Source organism: Agelaius phoeniceus, chromosome 31, assembly GCF_051311805.1.
Source record: "Agelaius phoeniceus isolate bAgePho1 chromosome 31, bAgePho1.hap1, whole genome shotgun sequence".
Lineage (NCBI taxonomy): Eukaryota > Metazoa > Chordata > Aves > Passeriformes > Icteridae > Agelaius > Agelaius phoeniceus.
In genome coordinates this window covers 1,338,614-1,352,462 of record NC_135295.1, presented here as the reverse complement: position 1 = coordinate 1,352,462, position 13,849 = coordinate 1,338,614, and the positions used below count along the sequence as shown (strand labels likewise).

Sequence of the window (13,849 nt, the reverse complement as noted above, 5' to 3'; positions counted from 1 at the left end):
TTTTACCCCAGTTTTTATCCCATTCCCTTCATCTCTTCCCTGTGACTGCAATCCTTTGTCAGCCTTGATTTTCTCCCCTTTCCTCCCATTTCCTCCCAGTTTTTATCCCATTCCCTTCATATCTTCCCTATGCCTGCAATCCTTTATGAGCCCTGATTTTCTCCCCTTTCCTCCCATTTCACCCCAGATTTTATCCCATTCCCCTCATCTCTTTCCCACGTTTTGGGCCAGATGGGGCTCTCAGGACAAGAGGAGCCATTCTCTGTCCTCCTGCCCAGCCCTTTCCCTCTGATGATCCACACAACCGCCCTGGGGGCTCTGTGGTGGCAGTGGCACATGAGTCACAGGGTGCCTGAGGCCGTGGCACTCCTTGTCCCCTCCCCTGTGATCCCTGCAGGGCACAGCCTGGATCCTGGCGCTGCCCATTTCTTCCACCCTTGTCCTGCACTTCCACCCCTCTTTTAGGGTTTTTTGGGGTTTTTTTTCCCCAATTATCAATGTCACAATTTGCTTCTCAGCTCGTGGATTTCTAAATCCTTCCCAATCCTTCCCACACTGGTCCCCATCCTTTGTTTTTTTTCCAGTCTGAGGGGTGCAGTGCTAATCTCGATGGATCCTGACAGAATGTGAGGCTTTGGGGGTGGCACCCTGGAAATTGGGGAGGGATGAGGGAGGTTCAGGGAAGGTTGGGGCTCTGGGAATGTTGGGGTGCAGGATGAGGGGGCTCTGGGAATGTTGGGGTGCAGGATGAGGGGGCTCTGGGAATGTTGGGGTGCAGGATGAGGGGGCTCTGGGAATGTCGGGGTGCAGGATGAGGGGGCTCTGGGAATGTCGGGGTGCAGGATGAGGGAGCTCTGGGAATGTCGGGGTGCAGGATGAGGGAGCTCTGGGAATGTTGGGGTGCAGGATGAGGGGATTCTGGGAATTCTGGGATGGAGGATGAGGGGGCTCTGGGAATGTTGGGGTGCGGGATGAGGGGGCTCTGGGAATGTTGGGGTGCAGGATGAGGGGGCTCTGGGAATGCTGGCATCCCACTAAAGGGGATCAGGGCGGATTTTGCTTGTGGGGTCACCCCAAATTCCCCCCACTTTTAGCTCAGCCGGTCCCAGGAGCACCCAGCACCCCACAGCCCTGAGGTTTTGGGGTTTTTTGGGTTTTTTTTGCAGCTCCCAATTTCCCACCCTCAGCAATCCATCCATGGAAAACGGGGGTGGCTTTGGACATCCCGTGCTGCAACGTGCATCTCCAGCCCTAAAAATTCCCTAAAAAAAAAAAAAAAAATCCATCGGTTTTTTTTTTTTTTTTGTGTGTCGCGTTGTAGCCTCGGGGCCGCGTCTGACCAGCCCAGGCGGGGACGATTTGATCCCAAAAAATCCCAATCCAGCCCCGCGGAGGCCGTGACTCAGCCGTGACGGGGGCGGGGGGCGGCAGCGCGGGTTGGGGGCGGGCTGAGCTTCACCGAGAGCTCCGGGGGGAGGTGGGGGGGGGTCCCCGCTTGATGCCCCCCACCCCTCCCGCATCCCCCCTGCACCCGCAGCCTCCGGAGCGGCTCCATCCCGGCGGCTCCATCGCGGGAACCGCGATCCCCGGCAGCTCCGCTTGCGCATCCCGGGGGATCCAGCGCTCCCCACCCCCGGTGGGCCGAGCCCCCCGCCCCCGCCGAGCCCCCCCCCGGTTCCCCGCGTGCCGTGGTTGATCCCTCCCTTCCCGGGGCTGCGCCGATGGACTCTCCCAGCGCTCCGTGTGTGCGGCGGAGGCTGCGGCGCTAGCGCTGGTACCCGGAGCATCCTCTGTCATCTCCTTCATCACCGGAGCATCCTTGCTCAAACCGGAGCATCCCCCTGAAGGAGCTGGAGCGGGGCGAGGGCTGAGCCAGGTAAGGGGGAACAAAAAATGGGTTTATAGCCCGCATCTCCCCCCCTCCTCCCCGCGGCGGCGTTAATCGGAGCCGCTGATGGATTCGGGGTTCGGCTTCTCCTTCCCCACTTGCTGTGGCCATTTTGTCCTGGAAAACCTCCCCGGGAGCCGGGCTCTGCCTTCGGATGTGCGTTTTTGGGGGGCTCCTCTCATGCTCCCCCCGCAGAGCAGCCGGAGGGGATCGGGAATTCACCGCAGGGATGGGAGGGGGGAACCGGGGGGGGTTTTGGGGAAGGGGTAGCGGGGGGGGGATGTTGGGGGGTGACCTTGGACACGAGCGGCTCCCAACTCTCCCCCCTTGTCGCCATGTTCCTGGCGTTCCGCAGGGAGCCTGGGGGCTGCAGGGCTGGGGGGGGGATGCAGCCCCCCCATCCTGGGACTCTCGGGGGTTTTGGGGTGCACGGTTCCATCCACCCTCAGCTCCTCTTGGAGGAGACAGATCCAGAGCCCATAACCTTGTGCAGAGCTGTCCAACGCCACGGCGGGGCTGCAGGGCCAGCGCCGTGTTCAGCCCCCAAAATGGGCATTTTTGGGGCATCTCCCCGGCTCCCACATGCCAGGGATTGTGCTCTGGGGCATTTCTGGCTCTCTTGTGGGATCAAAGCCCCCGATCTCAGCCAGCTCCGGCTCCTGGCGTCGGCTCGGCCGCTCGAGGCTCCCCGCTTGGTGCGGCCGCTCTCTGTCACACGGAGCCAGCCGTGACCTTGCTCCCCCAGCCCATCCTCTTCCTCATCGTGCTCCCAGCCTCTCCCTGCTCCCCCTTCCTCCTCCCGACCCCCAGCGCCTCCTGGGCTGTGCAATGCCGGCCCCGCATGGGCAGATTCCAAAGGGAACCTCGAGCCTGGCTGGAGCGAGATGACCTTGGTCAGGGATCCAGGAGCCCCGGGGAGGGGACTGGGGTCTCCCTGCAGCCGGGGGGGGGAATTTGCCGTTTTATCCTCTAGAACCACCTGCCTGCCCGTGCCGTGCCGCAGCCCCCCTCCCTGCAGCCTTCCCAAAGAGCTCCATTCTAAATTTAGCGTCCCTGCGTGCCCTGTCCCCTCTCCTGGCCAGGGGGGGACACGACGCCGGCTGCGTCCCTCTGCTCTCCGCTCCTTCCCGCCTGGCCAGAGATAAAAATAACGCTTGGGGGGGGGTGTGGGGGGGTCGCGACGGCCCCCGAGGGTGGAGGAGCAGCAGCACCGGGGGCTGGGGGGCTGCAGGTCCATCCCTGTCACGAGCTGAGCCGGGCTCTGTGCAGTGGGTGTGGGGAAGAGGGGGTGGCGTGCTGGGATGTGAGGGCACAAGGAGATGCCGCCCCCAGGTATTTGGGTGCCCCTTTCCTCCCCCCGGGGGACTCATGGTCCCCCCCAGCCCCCTTTGGCCGGGTCAGCAGGCGCCAGGGCTGGCGTCTCCTGCAGTAAATCCTGCCTGGCAGCTCCTGCAGCGAGCGTGGCCTGGCACACTCGGGTCATTGTCACTCAATGGGATCCTCTGAGGGGCTCCTGTGCCCTGGGCCACCCAGCCAGGGCGGTGCTGGGAGGGTTTGGGAACCTTCTGACCTCCTCATCCTCCCTGTGGTGCCCGGGGGAATGGGGAGCTTCAGCCCAGACCTTGTTCTTTGGGGTGACTCTCAGTCCTGGGGTGCTGAGGGGCGGCTGTGTCCCTGCTGTCCCCCTGTGCCTTGGGATGAGGGCAGAAGGGATGGATCCAGGGGGACTGGGGGGTCCCAGGGAGCCCCCCAGGTGAGGGGAAGGGGCTGGCATGGAACCAGCCCCTCTCAGCCTGTCCCCACCCCAGCCCCACCTGCTGCTTCACCAGGGGGTCCCCAAACCACAGAACCACAGAATGATGAGGTGGGAAGAGCCCTCTAAGGTCAGAGAGTCCAACCTATGCCCTAACACCTCAACTGTAGCACCCAGTGCCATGTCCAGTCTTCTTTTAAATACATCCAGAGATGGTGATTCCATCACCTCCCTGGGAAGAGCATTCCAGTGCTTTATTATTCTTTCAGTGAAAATTTTTTTCCTAATACCCAACTGGGAGGACAATTCCAGTACTTTATTATTCTTTCAGTGAATATCCAGTATTTCCTAATACCCAACTGGGAAGACAATTCCAGTACTTTATTATTCTTTGGGTGAAATTTTTTTTTTTCCCCTAACATCCAACCCATCCCTTCCCTGACGCAGCTTGAGACTGTGTCCTCTAATCCTCCTGTTTCCATCTGAGATGCAGAAAAACCACGAGGTGACACTCAGGGCCACCACCACCCCACTCAGCCTTGCTTTTCTCTGGGCTTCCCAGGTCCAGGCTGGCATCCAGGGTCCTCCCGCCCCCCATTCCACCACGGATGGGTGGCTCCACCACCCCTGTCCCCTCACCCCGGGCCTGAGGGCGCAGCCCCCGCAGCAGAGACACCCCCCAGCCCCCGCAGCAGCCCCGAGCCAGCCCCGAGGGCACCATGGAGGAGTCGTTCCGGGACCGGACCGCCTTCATCCGCGGCGCCAAGGACATCGCCAAGGAGGTGAAGAAACACGCGGCCAAGAAGGTGAGCAGGGGCATGGACCGAGTGCAGGACGAGTACACCCGCCGCTCCTACTCCCGCTTCGAGGAGGAGGAGGACGATGAAGACTACGCGCCCCAGGACGGCTACTACAGAGGGGGCGAGGGCGCCAACGAGGAGGAGGGGGTGTCCAGCGACGCCACGGAAGGCCACGATGAGGAGGATGAGATCTACGAGGGCGAATACCAAGGGATCCCCCGGCAGGAGTCGCTGAAGGGCGGGGAGCGCCTGGGGGCCGCGGCGGCCGCCGGAGCTTTCGATGACAGCGAGGGGCAGCGGAGGAAGGACCGGGAGGAGCTGGCGCAGCAGTACGAGCTCATCCTGCAGGAATGCGGCCACGGCCGCTTCCAGTGGACCCTCTACTTTGTCCTGGGCCTGGCCCTGATGGCTGACGGCGTGGAGATCTTTGTGGTGGGCTTCGTCCTGCCCAGCGCCGAGAAGGACATGTGCCTGTCCGACTCCAACAAGGGCATGCTGGGTGAGGAGAGGGGCACGGAGGGCACGCAGGGGGGGACAGGAGGGTCAGGGGGAGGTGTGGGGAGATGGGGAATGTAGGGGGATATGGGGACACATTGAGGAGCACAGGAGGGTGGGGAGGGGGAAGGACATGGGGGGCTCAGGAAGATGTGGGGGGGGTCATAGGGGCTGTGGAAGAACACAGGAAGAACTGGGAGGCCATGGGGTCCAGAAAGGGATGTGGGACCAGGAAGAATTGGGAGGCCATGGGGTGTGGGGACCAGGAAGGGATGTGGGGGCCAGGAGGAACTGGGAGGCCATGGGGTGTGGGGTCCAGGAAGGGATGTGGGGCTCCCACCATCCTCCTCCCAGTCCCACACTGGTCCCCACATGAGCAATGGCTGAAATTTGGGCTGACCAGTGGATGCTGGGGCTGGGTTTGGGGGAGCCGTGGGAGGGGGTTTATTCCATGGCTTCCCCCTTCTCTGCAATGCCTGCCAGAGCCTGACACCCCCCAAACCCAGGGGACACCAGTGCCCCCCATCCCTGAGCTGTGGCAACCTTGGGACAGGGGCAGGGCTGGGTGAGGGAGTCCTGGGGCCTCTTGTCCCACAGCCCTTGAGCAGAGCAGGGCACAACAGGGAATTCTGTCCCTTCCCCTCAAGGGCGCCCAGCATTTCAGGGAGAAGATCCCATGATGCTCCCCCTGCTCCAGGCGACTCGGGGTGCGGGTCCCTGTGTCCCCCAGCCCTGACCTCGCTGTGTGTCCCCTCCCCAGGGCTCATCGTGTACCTGGGCATGATGGTGGGCGCGTTCGTGTGGGGCGGGCTGGCCGACCGGCTGGGCCGAAGGCAGTGCCTCCTCATCTCCCTCTCCGTCAACAGCGTCTTCGCCTTCTTCTCCTCCTTCGTCCAGGGCTACGGCACCTTCCTCTTCTGCCGCCTGCTCTCGGGCGTGGGGTAAGGGGGGCCCAGCTCTTGGCTTTGCTTCCTTCGTCCCCCAGACCCAGGAAGGAATGGGGAATCTGATTCGGTGTTCTCAGAAGGCTAATTTGTTATTTTATGATATTATATTATGTTAAAGAATGCTAAACTGTACTACACTAAAGAATACAGAAAGGGTACTTAAAGGGGAGGCCAGCTTTTGTATTTTTGTTCCCCCCAGAGGAAGGAAGGAATGATGAATCTGATTCTGTGTTTTCAGAAGGCTAATTTGTTATTTTATGATCCTATATTATATTAATATTAACTATACTACACTAAAGAATACAGAAAGGGTACTTAAAGGGGAGGCCAGCTTTTGTATTTTTGTTCCCCCCAGAGGAAGGAAGGAATGATGAATCTGATTCTGTGTTTTCAGAAGGCTAATTTATTATTTTATGATACGATATGATATGATATTATGATGCTATATTATATTAATATTAATGATACTATACTAAAGAATACAGAAAGGATACCTACAGGAAGGGCCAGTTGTTGTATTTGTGTTTCCCCCAGAGAAAGGCAGGAATGATGAATCTGACTCTGTGCTCTCATAAAGCTAATTTATTATTTTATGATATGATATGATATTATATTATGATATTATATTAACTATACTATACTAAAGAATACAGAAAGGATACCTACAGGAAGGGCCAGTTGTTGTATTTTTGTTCCCCCCAGAGGAAGGAAGGAAGGATGAATCTGATTCTGTGTTTTCAGAAGGCTAATTTATTATTTTATTATATGATATTATATTATATTATATTATATTATATTATGATACTATATTATATTAATATTAACTATACTATACTAAAGAATACAGAAAGGATACTTACCTGGGGGACCAGTTGTTGTATTTGTGTTCCCCCCAGACAAAGGAAGGAATGATGGATCTGATTCCATGTTCTCATAAAGCTAATTTATTATTTTATGATACTATATTATATTATTATACTGTATTATATAAATATTAACTGTACTATACTAAAGAATACAGAAAGGAGACTTACAGAAGGTTAAAAAGATAATAATGAAAAACTTGTGGCTCTCTCCAGAGTCCCCAGTTGGCCCCAGTTGGCCATTGAGTCAAAACAACTCACAGCAGAGACCAATGAAACAACCACCTGTGGGCAAGCAACCTCCAAACCACATTCCAAAGCAGCAAAACACAGGAGAAGCAAACCACATAATTACTGTTCTCCTTTTCCTCTGAGGCTTCTCAGCTTCCCGGGAGAAAAATCCTGGGCAAAGGGATTTTCCCAGAAAATGTGAATTGCACACAGGGACCCGCAGAGCAGGGGCCGATCCCCGCTGCGTGTGGTGGGGCAGGGGGTGATGCTGCTCCCTCCCCTCCATCCCCAGCATCGGCGGCTCCATCCCCATCGTCTTCTCCTACTTCTCGGAGTTCCTGGCGCAGGAGAAGCGCGGGGAGCACCTGAGCTGGCTCTGCATGTTCTGGATGATCGGGGGCATCTACGCGTCCGCCATGGCCTGGGCCATCATCCCGCACTACGGTAGGAGCCCTGGGCCGGTGGCACACGGGGGGTGAGCCGGGGCTCGGCCCCACCACCGTGTCCTGTCCCCCCTGTCCAGGCTGGAGCTTCCAGATGGGCTCTGCGTACCAATTCCACAGCTGGAGGGTTTTCGTCCTCGTCTGCGCCTTCCCCTCGGTCTTCGCCATCGGGGCGCTCACCACCATGCCAGAGAGCCCACGCTTCTACCTTGAGGTGGGGTCTGGGGCGGAATTCGGGGAATTTGGGGTGCATCAGGGAGCTGGAGTGGGTCCCCAGGAAGGGACGCCCAGGGGGTGGTGAGGCCTGGACAGGAAGCCCCAGGTGGGTTTTGGAGAGGGGTGGAACTGGGCAGGAACCCCCCAGGCAGATGATGGGACCCAGAGGGATGAGGGGACCCTGAGATGATGAAGATGATGGAGAGGTCCCCAGGTGGGTGGGGAGACCTTGAGGAGGTGATGAAGATGGTGGAGGGATCCCCAGGTGGATGGTGGAACCCATAGGGATGAGGGGACCCTGAGGAGGTGATGAAGATGAAGATGAGGGGGGGATCCCCGGGTGGGTGCTGGAACCCAGGCAGGGACAGCTGATGAGGGGTCAGGGTCCAGGTTTGGGGTGTCCCAGGGTGACCTGGGACCTGTCCCTGCCCTCACAGAACGGGAAGCACGACGAGGCCTGGATGGTGCTGAAGCAGGTCCATGACACCAACATGAGGGCCAAGGGCCACCCCGAGAGGGTCTTCTCGGTAAGGACCCCCCAGGGCTGACCCCCCTGGGGTCCTCAACACCCCAAGTGAGGGTGGGGTGTCCTCCAGGAGCAGGGGTGCAATTCCCACCTCTGGGAAAAGCACCACCAGAGGAATGCTGCTGTAACAAGTGGGGAAACTGAGGCACAGCTGGGTGCTGGTGGAGGATTTGGGTGCATGATGGGAGGTTTTGTGTGCAAGGAGTGAAGTTTTTGGTGGCTTCCTGGTGTCCCCAATCTGTCCCACCCACAGGTCACCCACATCAAGACCATCAAGCGGGAGGACGAGCTCATCGAGATCCAGTCGGACACCGGGACGTGGTACCGGCGCTGGCTGGTCCGATGCCTCAACCTGTCCCAGCAGGTGAGGCCGGGGCCACCCAGGGCTCCCTGTGCCCCCTGTCACCTCCCGTGTCCTTGTCACCTCCCGTGTCCCTGCACAGGTCTGGAGCAACTTCCAGCAGTGCTTCGTGCCCGAGTACCGGCGGGTGACGCTGATGATGATGGCGGTGTGGTTCACCATGTCCTTCAGGTGCTGCGGGGTGCGGTGGGGTGGGATCAATGGGATGGGAACCATGGGGACCATGGGATCAGTGGGATGGGACGGGATCAATGGGATCAATGGGATGGGATGGGATCAATGGGATGGGATCAATGGGATGGGAACCGTAGGATCAATGGGATGGGCTCACTGGGATCAATGGGATGGGATGGGATTGATGGGATGGGATGAGATCAATGGGATGGAATTGATGAGACGGGATGGGATGGGATGGGATCAATGGGAAGGGATGGGATCCATGGGATGAGATGGGATTGATGGGATGGGATGGAATGGGATGGGATCCATGGGATCACGGGGATGGGATGGAATGGGACAGGATCCATGGGATGGGACAGGATCCATGGGATGGGACGGGATCCATGGGATGGGATGGGATCGATGGGATCAGTGGGATGGGATCCATGGGATGGGATGGGATTGGATGGGATCCATGGGATGAGATGGGATCGATGGGATTGGATGGGATGGGATCCATGGGATGGGATGGGGCAGCACGGAGCGGGATGTGATGGAACAAATATCCCTGGGATAGCCCTGGGAGCCCCGGGCCAGCTCTGGCAAGCCCAGGTGTGTGGTGCCCGCTCACCCCTGTCCCCGCAGCTACTACGGGCTCACCGTGTGGTTCCCGGACATGATCAAGCACCTGCAGAGCATCGAGTACGCGTCGCGCACCAAGCTCTTCACGCGCGAGAAGGTTCGGCACTTCACCTTCAACTTCACCCTGGAGAACCAAGTGCACCGTGGTGGGGAGTATTTCAACGACAAGTGAGCGAGGGGAGGCTGAGCCTGGCCTTGCTGAGCTTGGGACCAAGCTTGGGGGGCAGCTGGGCTCTCCTTCCTGTCCCCCCCCGTGCAGGTTCATCGGGCTGAAGATGAAGTCGGTGACGTTCGAGGACTCGCTCTTTGAGGAGTGCTACTTCGAGGACATCACTTCCAGCAACACCTTCTTCAAGAACTGCACCTTCATCTCCACCGTCTTCTACAACACAGGTGGGGCAATGGGGTCCTCGGGAGGGGGTGACCCACCAGGGTGGTCCCCGGGGTTTGGATGGAGATGGATGTGGGCCACCAGCTTGGAGGAAGGTCAGGAAAGCCCCCAATGACATGATGGAGTTGGGGTGGCAGAGATAACCTGACCCACCAGGGTTTGGATGGAGATGAGGGTGGGCCACCAGCTTGGAGGAAGGTCAGGAAAGTCCCCAGTGCCATGATGGAGTTGGGGTGGCAGAGATAACCTGACCCACCAGGGTTTGGATGGAGATGAGGGTGGGCCACCAGCTTGGAGGAAGGTCAGGAAAGTTCTTGATGGCATGATGGAGTTGGGGTGGCAGAGATAACCTGACCCACCAGGGTTTGGATGGAGTTGGGGGTGGGCCACCAGTGTGGAGGAAGGTCAGGAAAGTCCTCAATGCCATGATGGAGTTGGGGTGGCAGAGATAATGTGACCCAGCAGCTTGGAGGAAGGTCAGGAAAGCCCCCAGTGCCATGATGGAGTTGGGGTGGTAGAGATAACCTGACCCACCAGGGTTTGGATGAAGATGGGGGTGAGCCACCAGCTTGGAGGAAGGTCCCCAGTGGCACCATGGAGTTGGGGTGGCAGAGATAAGGAGCAGAGTGGTCCCCAAGGAGGTGATGGAGGTGTGGCTGACCCACCAGGTGGGGTGAGAGGGTTCAGCAGGTGTGCACGGGGATGGGGTGACCCCGTGGCCCCGCTGTGCCCCCAGATCTGTTCGAGTACAAGTTCATCAACAGCCGGGTGGTGAACAGCACGTTCCTGCACAACAAGGAGGGCTGCCAGCTGGACTTCAGCGACGACAACAACGCCTACATGATCTACTTTGTCAGCTTCCTGGGCACCCTGGCCGTGCTCCCCGGGAACATCGTCTCGGCCCTGCTCATGGACAAGATCGGCCGCCTGCGCATGCTGGGTGGGCAACGGGACGGGCTTGGGGCAGCCTTGGTGGGGCTGAGGGGTCCTGGAGGTGCCTTCAGCCCAAACCAGGCTCTTGATCTTCTTGAGCCACCACCTTCACCTTTACCTTGGTGGGTCACCCCATCTCCATCACCCCTCTGAGGAATTTCCTGCTCCTCCTCCCACCCGTTGGTCACCTCCATCTCTGGTGGCCTCTTGGGGACCTCCTGGTGGGTCACCCCCATCTCTTGACCCACCACCATCACATTTACCTTGGTGGGGTAAAGTCCATCAACCCTTTGGGGACTTTCCTCATCCTCCTCCCACCTCTGGTGATTTCTTGGGGACCTCCTGGTGGGTCACCCCCATCTCTTGACCCACCACCATCACCTTTACCTTGGTGGATCACCCCACCTTCATCCATCACCCCTTTGGGGACTTTCCTCATCCTCCTCCCACCCATTGGTCAATTCCATCTCTGGGGACCTCCTGGTGGGTCACCCCCAGCTCTTGATCCATCACCTTTACCCTGGTGGGTCACCACGCCTCCATCACCCTTTGAGGACATTCTTCATCCTCCTCCCACCCATCGGTCACCTCCATCTCTGGTGACCTCTTGGGGACCTCCTGGGGACCTCCTGGTGGGTCACCCCACCTCCATCATGCCCTTTCCTGATCCTCCTCCCACCCGTTGGTCACCTCCATCTCTGGTGACCTCTTGGGGACCTCCTGGTGGGTCACCCCCATCTCCCTCTCCCTTTTGGGACTCTCAGTCCCGACCTCGTGCCTCAGTTTCCCCGCGCTCTGACGTGTCCACGTGTCCCCCAGCTGGCTCCAGTGTCATGTCCTGCATCAGCTGCTTCTTCCTGTCCTTTGGCAACAGCGAGTCTGCCATGATCGCCCTGCTCTGCCTCTTTGGGGGGGTCAGCATCGCCTCCTGGAACGCGCTCGACGTGCTCACCGTGGAGCTCTACCCCTCTGACAAGAGGTGAGGCCATGGGATGGAGGCTTTGGGTGCATGGAGTGAAGTTTTGGGTGCTGGGTGAGAAGTTCTGGGTGCTGAGTGGGAGGTTTGGGGTGCTGGGTGCCCATTTCAGGGTTTGGAGTTTCCATTTTGGGGTGCTGGGTGCCAGCTGTGGGTTCCCAGCTGTTTCTGGGTGCTGCCTGTCAGCCCTGGTACTCATTTTGGGGTGCTGGGTGCCTCTTTAAAGGTTTTGAATTCCCATTTTGGGGTGCTGGGTGCCCATTTCAGGATTTTGACTTCCCATTTTGGGGTGTTGGGTGCCCATTTCAAGATTTGGAGTTCCCATTTTGGGGTGTTGGGTGCCCCTTTCAGGGTCTGGAGTTCCCATTTTGGGGTGTTGGGTGCCCATTTCAAGATTTGGAGTTGCCATTTTGGGGTGCTGGGTGCCCATTTCAGGATTTTGACTTCCCATTTTGGGGTTTGGAGTTCCTATTTTGGGGGGCTGGGTGCCCCTTTCAGGGTTTTGAATTCCCATTTTGGGATGTTGGGTGCCCATTTCAGGGTCTGGAGTTGCCATTTTGGGGTGCTGGGTGCCTATTCAAAGGTTTTGAATTCCGATTTTGTGGTGCTGGGTGCCCACTTTGGAGCGCCCAGGTGCCCATTTCAACCCTCCAGGTGCCAATTCCGCGGTACCACCTGCGCTCTGCAGGTACCCCCTGAGCCTGAGCACCCACCCCTACCCCCGGGGGGTGCTCCCACCAACCCCAACCCTCCTCATCCTCCCCAGGACGACGGCCTTTGGCTTCCTGAACGCCCTGTGCAAGCTGGCAGCCGTGCTGGGCATCAGCATCTTCACCTCCTTCGTGGGCATCACCAAGGCCGTGCCCATCCTCTTTGCCTCAGCCGCTCTGGCCCTCGGCAGCTCCCTGGCCCTCAAACTGCCCGAGACGAGGGGCCAGGTCCTGCAGTGATGGGGGGCTGGGGGAGAGGGACCCCCACCCTCCCCTTTCCCTGGGGTACCCCCCAAAATCCAGCATTTCCCCCCCCCCCTCTCTCCTCTCCATCTCCTCGTGCCCCCGGGGTTAGTTCTGCGTTAGACACTGTGAAACGTCTTCTTGGAGCATTTGGGATCTTTTTCATTTGCACTTGGACCCAACCACCCCCCCCAAAAAAATTCCCTCTGTACCCCCAAAGCCTCCCTGACACCCCCCCCCCCAAAAATTCCCCCCCTGAGCCCCAATTCTCCCCCTCAGAGCCTCCCCAGTTTCTTTTCTCGGTGTCACCCCCTGTGTGAGTTGCTGCTCATTCCTGGGGGGCTTTAGGGGACAGGATTTAGAGGGGGGGGCCCCGACCCTCTGAACCCCCCCCCAAATCTCTGTGCACCCCCAAATCCTTGCTGAGCCAAGGAGGAGGAAGCAGTGGGAGCCCCCTGTGCCTCAGTTTCCCCATCCCCAGCAGGGAACCCCCAAACCCCCACAGATTTTTGTGGGGGGGGGGGTTTGAGAGCCCTTGGGGCGCCTCGGGGTGGGAGGGGGAGCAGAAAATATTGGGGTGCAGCTCCCTTTGGGGGGTGCAGCTCCCTTTGAGGGGTGCAGCTCCCTTTGGACCCCCTTGACAATTTGAGGGTGCCCCCCCCCTCCCTTTAAAGCACATGCCCCCCCCCCAGGATGCCCCAATTTTGGGGTGCCCCCCCCCCCCCAATTTTCAGGGTGCAAAGCACAGCTCCCCCCCCCCCCATGGTCTCATTTGGGGTGCAGCAGTGGGGGATCCCCAAAACTGCCAGTTAGGGATTTTTAACTGATTTTTAAAGGATTTTCCCCATTTGAGGGAGGATGGTGTGGGTCAGGGGGGGCTCCCTGCACCCCCTTTCCCTCCTCCCTGCGCCCCAAGTCCCCCCCACATCCCCTATTAATAATCCCCTATTCCTTTTTCCTCCCCCCACCCCAAAACCACCAGCGGTTTGCAAAGCACAAACAGGCCCTAAACCCCCCCCCCCAAAAAAGAAAAATCGGGGTACAAGGGGTCCCCAGTGCTCAAATCGGGGTTCAGGGGGGGGTCCCAGTGCTGTGTCCCCTCAAAATTTGGGGTTTGGGGGGGTCCCTCATGCTCTGCCCCTTTCCCATAGGGTCGGGCAGAGCTGGGGGGCCCCCCCAGCCCCAGGGCAGCCCCCCCCCATTCCAAGCAGCCCCCCCCGTGTGCTTTGTCCCCTCCTTGGTGTAGCTGGTCCTGGGGGGCCCCCCCCGGCC

General features: G+C 58.9%; 1 protein-coding gene across 1 annotated transcript; it reads left to right on the top strand.

Annotated features, from left to right (window-relative positions):
- Positions 1–1,495: 1,495 nt before the first annotated feature.
- Positions 1,496–13,610, top strand: SV2A (synaptic vesicle glycoprotein 2A). Its single transcript, XM_054651236.2, has 13 exons — positions 1,496–1,876; positions 4,204–4,940; positions 5,697–5,877; positions 7,270–7,421; positions 7,501–7,634; positions 8,074–8,163; positions 8,416–8,526; positions 8,606–8,694; positions 9,328–9,492; positions 9,584–9,717; positions 10,452–10,655; positions 11,468–11,627; positions 12,391–13,610. Exons 2-13 carry the CDS (start codon positions 4,361–4,363, stop codon positions 12,572–12,574), a joined length of 2,184 nt encoding a protein of 727 aa, XP_054507211.1. The 5' UTR covers positions 1,496–1,876; positions 4,204–4,360; the 3' UTR covers positions 12,575–13,610.
- The last annotated feature ends 239 nt before the right edge of the window (positions 13,611–13,849 follow it).

Excerpts from the sequence above, each read along its gene's own strand:
- SV2A (XM_054651236.2), top strand. The coding sequence starts at position 4,361 with ATGGAGGAGTCGTTCCGGGACCGGACCGCCTTCATCCGCGGCGCCAAG. Across the intron at positions 9,493-9,583 it reads GGGGAGTATTTCAACGACAA|GTTCATCGGGCTGAAGATGA; the intron begins GTGAGCGAGGGG and ends CCCCCCGTGCAG. Across the intron at positions 9,718-10,451 it reads CACCGTCTTCTACAACACAG|ATCTGTTCGAGTACAAGTTC; the intron begins GTGGGGCAATGG and ends CTGTGCCCCCAG.